This window comes from Lactuca saligna, chromosome 8, assembly GCF_052625555.1.
Source record: "Lactuca saligna cultivar CGN05327 chromosome 8, ASM5262555v1, whole genome shotgun sequence".
Taxonomy (NCBI): Eukaryota; Viridiplantae; Streptophyta; class Magnoliopsida; order Asterales; family Asteraceae; genus Lactuca; species Lactuca saligna.
This window is the reverse complement of record NC_136424.1, coordinates 94358936-94366183: the sequence shown is the minus strand read 5'-3', so window position 1 is coordinate 94366183 and position 7248 is coordinate 94358936. Positions and strand designations below refer to the sequence as shown.

At 35.1% G+C, this 7248-nt stretch overlaps 1 protein-coding gene and 1 pseudogene across 1 annotated transcript; one reads left to right on the top strand and one right to left on the bottom strand.

Moving 5' to 3' along the window:
* The first annotated feature begins 1799 nt into the window (after window positions 1–1799).
* LOC145011659 (uncharacterized) lies at window positions 1800–2668 on the top strand. Its single transcript, XM_078970392.1, has 2 exons — window positions 1800–2093; window positions 2429–2668. The coding sequence occupies exons 1-2, from the start codon at window positions 1821–1823 to the stop codon at window positions 2480–2482; spliced, it is 327 nt and encodes a 108-aa protein (XP_078826518.1). The 5' UTR covers window positions 1800–1820; the 3' UTR covers window positions 2483–2668.
* A 2206-nt stretch (window positions 2669–4874) lies between these two features.
* Window positions 4875–5872, bottom strand: LOC145011498 (protein MIZU-KUSSEI 1 pseudogene; annotated as a pseudogene).
* Window positions 5873–7248: the final 1376 nt, after the last annotated feature.

Below are 7248 nucleotides of genomic sequence, written 5' to 3'. Positions count from 1 at the left end.
ATGTTTTGGAATGTTGTTTTTACTTAAATCAAAAAATGAAAATTTTGGGTCATGCTTTAAGGATGTTTCAGACGTCTGACTACATAATTAATCAATTCCCTCCATGGTAATTTGTTTTAAAACTCCTTTTGAGATGTTATTTGGGAAAATACCCAGTTACGAGCACATGAGGGTATTTGGATGTCTTATGTGTGTTAGAAACACAGAGACTAAAGGAGACAAGTTCGAAGTGAGGGGAAGACCAAGTGTCTTCATTGGATATCCTCATGTCCAAAAGGGTTACATGGTTTTCAACATTGACAGCAACAAAGTAATCACTTCAAGAGATGTTAAGTTTGTTGAAGATGTGTTCCCTTTATTAAATGAAGAAATCAAGAAAAATAAAGACGAGGATGAAGATTTTTTTGATCAAATTTATGAGGATGAAATAATCCCAAGTCAAGCCCAAAAGGATGTTCCAGAGAGTGAGGAAAGGAACATCAATGGTTGTAACGACCAATCTGCTAATAAACCTGATACAGTTGATGATGTAAAACAACCAGAAAGTCCTCTAAAGGAAAGAAGAACGATAACACAGCCGAAAAGATTTAAAGACTTCGTTGTCAACATGCCCTCATCGATAGACCCTACAAGAACCCCCCCCCCCCCCCCCGGCGCAAAATCATGACTCCTCTATCGTACACATGATAGCTAATTATGTTTCTTATGAAAAAAATTCTAATGAACATAAAGATGTTTTAACAGTGATCAACTTAAATAATGAGCCAAAATATTTCAAATAGGTGGTTCAAAGTGAGAAATGGAGGGAGGCGATGCAAAATGAAATAAAGGCATTGGAAGAAGCAAGACATGGATTCTTCAAGAATTATCCGAATGAAAGCATGCCATTGACTCAAAGTAGGTATAAAAGATAAAGTATAAACCCAATGGTGAAGTCAAAAGATATAATGCATGATTGGTAGCTAAAGGTTTCACTCAACTAGAGGGAATTGATTTCCATGATATATTTGCTCCTCTCGCCAAATTAGTTACTGTGCGGACTCTTCTTACTGTAGCTACCAAGAAATATTGAATCATCTATCAACTTGATGTAAACAATGTATTTGTGCATGGGGATCTTGACAAACAAGTTTACATGAAGGTGCCAGAAGGGTTCACTATAGAGGGAGAAACTAAAATTTGTAGATTGAAGAAATCTATTAATGAAAAGGCCTCGCGCAATCGATACCAAATGTTCACCATAGCCTTATCTTATTTGGGATACAAACAAAAACATGTTGATGCTTTGGTGTTTATATATGAAAAGGGTGATATTTATGTTGTTGCTCTTATATATGTCGATGATGTTATCATCGTAGGAAACAATGCAACAAAAATCCAAGAGACAAAAGACTATCTTAACGACAACTTTAGTATCAAGGATTTTGGATCATTGAAGTACTTCCTTGGCATTGAAGTGGCCAAAACACCAGAAAGAATTGTGTTAAGTCAAAGGAAATACACTCTTGGCATATTAAAGGATTGCAGGGTGTAAACTAGTCCTTTTCTGATAGAACAAAATCTCCAACTAGATAAATATGAAGAGATCCCTCGGATTGAAGCCATTCAATATAAAAGATTGGTTGGCTGTTTATTATAGTTACAAGGAACTAGACCTGACATTGTATATGAGGTTAATATGCTTAGGGGCTGTTTGTTTGCCTCTTAATTTGAAAATTAAGAGGCAATCTCTTAAAAATTCAGATTGAGACCGTTTGGTAGCCTATTATTTTTTGCCTCTTAATTTTATAAATGCCTCTTAAACTTTCAGATATACAACAATGTCTGAAATATTAAAAACGCGTCTCTCCCCTTTGTACCCCCAAAATTGCAGCGCTTCTTTTCTTTGCTTCATGCTTCACAGATCGGCACCGACTTCTCCCTTCCACTTCCTCTCGAGCTGCCTCCGTCAATCAGCAACTTCGCCGCCTCCATCTCCGCCGATTGCGCCGCCTCCTCTATCTCCGTGGGTAGCGCCGCCTTCCTTCGTTAAAATAGTCGATTTTCTGATTGCGCCACATCGACTCTCCAGCTCCGACGATCGTCGCCAGAAGGTAAGCCATCCAAGTCCTTGTCAAAACACCTCTCTTGGTAAGTTTTTTTTCCCTAAAACTCGATTATAATCGCTGGAAGGGTTGTGATGTTGTTAGAAATTAGATTATTTGCTTGAAATCATATTCTTTCCCTAATGTTCTTGCTATAGCTGTTCTTTTTTCCAGTCACATGTTGTTATCGTTCTCATCTTTTTCGATTTTGGATTTCCGATTTTTGGGTCTTTATTTTCTATTTGATGTTTTCGTTCAATAGCCCAGATGACCTGATGAAGGATTAGATTCAGATTAGTTAATTGTTTTGTTTAATATTTGGTTATTGCTCTTGTGATTTGCAGGTTTGGTGTGTGGATTGGTGGTGGGCTGAAGCAAGAACGAATGATCTACATTGATAGAAAATTTGCTAATTATGCTCTCAAACATGGTGTTCTTGTTTCTGAATTAATAATGTTGTATTTTGATATAAAAATTTGTTTTTGTACTTTATTAAGAAAATTAGTTGAAGAATGACAGAAGTGTTGTGAATCAAATCTGAAACATTTTTCTGTCAATATGAAGGTTGATATTTGATTTTTTGATTTTTGTGAACTAAATGTGTGTTTGATTTTGTGATATTGAAAGTACAATGTTGTAATTGAAAGTAAAAGGCTAGTAATTGAAATAAATGATACAGAAGGGTAAAATGGTAATTTTTATCATTCAGCATAATAATTTAGAGGTTTCAACCAAACAACATGTTAGAAATTCAGATCTTAAAAGTTCAGATCCTACCAAACAGCCCCTTAGTCAGTTTGTTGCAGATCCTAGACAAAGACATATGGAAATTGTCTCACGTGTACTTCGTTATCTCACATGGACACCAGGTCAAGATATTTTAATGCCTAGAACTGGAGGCACAGAATTAGTTGCCTATTGTGACTCATATTTGTTAGGATGTGCTTTTACACAAAGGTCTCAAATAGGTTATCTACTTCTTTTTTATAGGTCCCCAATCTCTTGGAAAACAAAGAAGAAAACAGTGGTATCTTGTTCTTCTTTAGAAGCAAAATATAGAGCCATGACACATGTAGTTAGCGATATTTTATGGATGCGTTGGTAACGTCTCTCTTGTGTGACAATCAAGCTGTAAGGCATATTGCTAACAATCCAAAGTTCCATGAGTGAAAAAACATGTGGAAATGGATTGTTATTTTGTTAGAGAACATGTTGGGTCTCAAGAAATTTTACCAGTATGCGTCAATACAAAGGATCAGTTAGCTGACATATTCACTAAAGGGCTAGGATCAGACGGGTTGAAAAGTTTATTTGGCAAGTTGGGCATTCGAGACTTATATACTCCAACTTGAGGGGGATTAAAAGATTTGTAAATGTATCCTACGTATTTGTCATTATCTTTTCTAGTTTAGTTGTTATCCTTTCCTTATTTTCAGCTATGGATTTGTATTTATACTCAGAATCATTTAATGAAAGATTAAGATTTTCTGTTTACCAAAATTTTCAATCGGAGAGAGCTAGAATGGAATTGGATTTAATTTGTCGTTATGGTAGATTGTTGTTTATAGAAGTAATTTATTTAAAAAAAATAGAAAAAACAGCCATTGAATGGTCACAAAGGAAAGAAAGAAAAAGGTTTCAAGTGACTTAAGCAAACCATTCATTTACACATTTGATGATACCGCACGAGCTAGGTACAGTATCGTCGGCGGTACCACCGGTACCACCAACAAACCATCGCACCATTTGTCCGATTCCATCCACCCTTACGAGAGGTGTTACAAATGACTATGTCAGCAAACCAATAATAATATACAACACAAAATTTTCATGGGAATTGTGGGATGTAGTACTAGGTTATTTCCAATGGATTAAATTCATAAAGAGTCATAAAATGTTAAGTAGGAAAGAGAATGTATACATTCACTCAACTCTTAAAATTGTTATAAATTCTCAGTATAATTATATTAAATGATTGTCTGGTCATTCAAATCCACACTCTCTGTTTTCTATATAGCTATATTATATTCACATTTATTCTATTAAATTCTCGTACAGCCTTTATTGTGGATGATCTTAACCTGAGTGAGCATAATATATGATCTGTCTGTTGGGTATTTTACGGACAAGATGGGCTTGGGATATATAGATAATAAAACGGATTATTCGAAACTTTAGTCACCATGGCTCGGGATATATGATTCGTCCAAGCTAGTATCATAGCTTAAAAAAGTTGTTTCTCTTTAACGACAAGTTATGAAACACAGGGATGACTTCATTAATAGTGGATTTAATGCAAATGCAGGTGATGTTAATTAGAAGACTGCTATTGTTCGTTATGAGAACCCAAAAGGGTTATCTTGTCTATTCTATTACTATTAGTTCCCCATTCCATTCTTTTGATATTCTATATATCAATCAGCCCTTTAATACTAATTAAAGTATATGTCAAAAAGGGTGTATGTTTGATGTAAATCATATACACAGATAGATAGCTTCCATAACCCGTAAGGGTCTCCAGTGAGCCAATTTGCTATGGAAACAATTTACTACAAACAAGTTTTGTGTATTTTTGCCTTTTGTGTGCACAATTTACTCTCTTTCAAGCTAGGATACATCCCTATTTTCTAACGTACCAGTATCGCTGAATTAAAGTCCTTTTAATATTTAACATTTAACAACCAACAGTATATATCATTGGTTACTTGTATACACCCGTTCATACAGAAACTTATAAACCAAATCAATATGGGTAAATTTTAACCATCATTAATTAATATATCATCAAACTTATCACAATTAAAAGAGCTATCATAACTACTTACATGAACAAATACATAGTATGTTCAGAACTTTAACACAATTGATATTGTGTATTTGCTATGTGTTAAGTACTTCAAAAGTTACGTACATTTTCAAATCCCTACTTATATGTTATCTATTTTAAAAAAACAATGGAAAACATATTCAAACTCGCACAAAGAAGATACTTAATTCTGGACCACTGCTGCCATCTGGATTCATCATGTAATATGTCTCTGAATCTTTTGATCCGATCACTCGCTCAAAATGTGCACGCATGTACGTTAATTCTCCATCAGTTGACGGAGTTGTTGCAGTAACGGCGGTTGCATTATCACTGGTATTGTTGTCGCCGGCGGTTGGAAGAACGCCGGCACCCATAGATATAGCATGAAGCAACTGCATAACATACAAGTCATCATCTGTAGGTTCTCTTTTCACACCATAACCCATTTTCCGACCATTACAATACATCGTCCATATGGGTTCATCAACGAGCTTCGTCTTCCCGCTTCGTTTCTCACACTCCATCGCGATCCTAACGAGCCCTAACCCCATTTCTTGGAGTAGTTTCCCCGTCGGCATTGAAAGTTCCAGTAAAAGCACCGGCAAACACCTAGGGTTTTCTTGGATTGCAAGATTGATTCGGGTTTTGCGGTAGCCAAATAGGGTTCCGGTCATCCGGGTTCCTCCGGGGATGTGGTGGTTGTCATGGTGGTTGTGGAGGGAGACGGGGAATTTACAGGCGGCTGGGGTTATGATGGGGAATGATCGAAAAACGGAGCGGACACGGCGGAAGATTTTTGTTGATTTTGATGGGTTTTTTCTTGGGGATGATGGTTGAAGGGATACTCCCGGTGACCGAGAGGGTGACGGAGATGATGATGGTGGTGGCGGCGGTGGCGGTGGTGGTTTTCGTGAGCCGGCCATTGGAATAGAAGTGTTGGTCTGATAGAAATTGGTGGTGGTGGAAATGGAGTATATAGAAAGTGGGAAAGGTGTGGGATGCACGTTTTTTTGTATCTTTTTATTTATAAGAAAAAAAGCTTTATCTCCGATTCTCCGTGTAGAATGGTTGACTTCGTTTCAATAAATACATTAATTTAATTGAAATTATTTTTCTATTTTTAATAATAATAAAAACATCTATTAAGCTCGAAAAGTTATACCGTGACTTTGATTTTAGTTTCTTGTAAAACAATACGACACTTATCAAGATGGCAAATGAGCTAAACAGGACGGATTTGGTTGATTATTATAATGAAATGCCAATTATTATAAAAATATTTATAAAAGTTATGTACTTGGGTTGACTTGTAAATATTTATTAAAGTTTTCTAAATAAATATTGACATGAACAAGATTATAACTTTTCTATTTAAATAACAATAATTTTATTTTTCGAAAGTTATCTATTTATCTTTTTTTTATCAATATTTAAAGTCTTAAAAATGAGTAAAGTTAGGAAGATGATTGCAATAGTAACGGTGGAGATTATTATGTTTTCCATCCTCGAGAGGATTTCTATTGTGTTTAGTATATAATATTTATGGAGTTTTTTTTTAAAGGAGGCTGTTTTCTAAAATCATTTGTAAAGATGGGATATTGAAATTCTTTTCATCAATTTACTTTCATCAACTCAGGTTAATCATCTTCATTTTTTTAGAACAACAAAGATATTAGAAGCTAGCAATGAGCTAGACAAAAGAAACAATTACATTGAAGCAACAGACAAAATTGTGTCCTACAACCAATCAACTCGATTGACCCTAGTTTTACAACACCTATTATTAACCAAAATGAAACTTTGAAAAAAACAATTTATCAAACAACAAACATTTTCTTAGCTTAACTTTACCAAAAAAGAACGAATTTCTAAAACACCAAATCGACCACCAAAGAGTATAAAAAACCGCATCTGGAAACTCTTGACAAACTAAAGACAAACACAGCGAACCAATACGGTCAAACCAATATGGGAAGGAAAACATAGTCGGCATATGAACATTTTGTCATCTACATAAAAGTTTCAGTAAGTTGATGGTCAAGTCGCACTCAAAGAACACATGGGTAACAGTCTCTACTTCCTTAAGAGTAAATTTGAATTAATCTTCATCTCTCTGTAAGACATAAGACAGTTTTTGTCAAGTAGGTAATATATTCAAAAAGAGGCGCCAAACAAAAACTTTAGTTTAATAGTAGTGAGGTGACACCATCAAGTCGTTGAATCAAACCTAATAAGAAAATGCTTATCAATTTCCGATCTCACAGAACTCACGAAAAAAAACCGGAATGTAACTAAATAAATGGCCTATGTGTTAAATATGATGGGTGTAATTGGGGTATGTTGGGTAAACCTTGG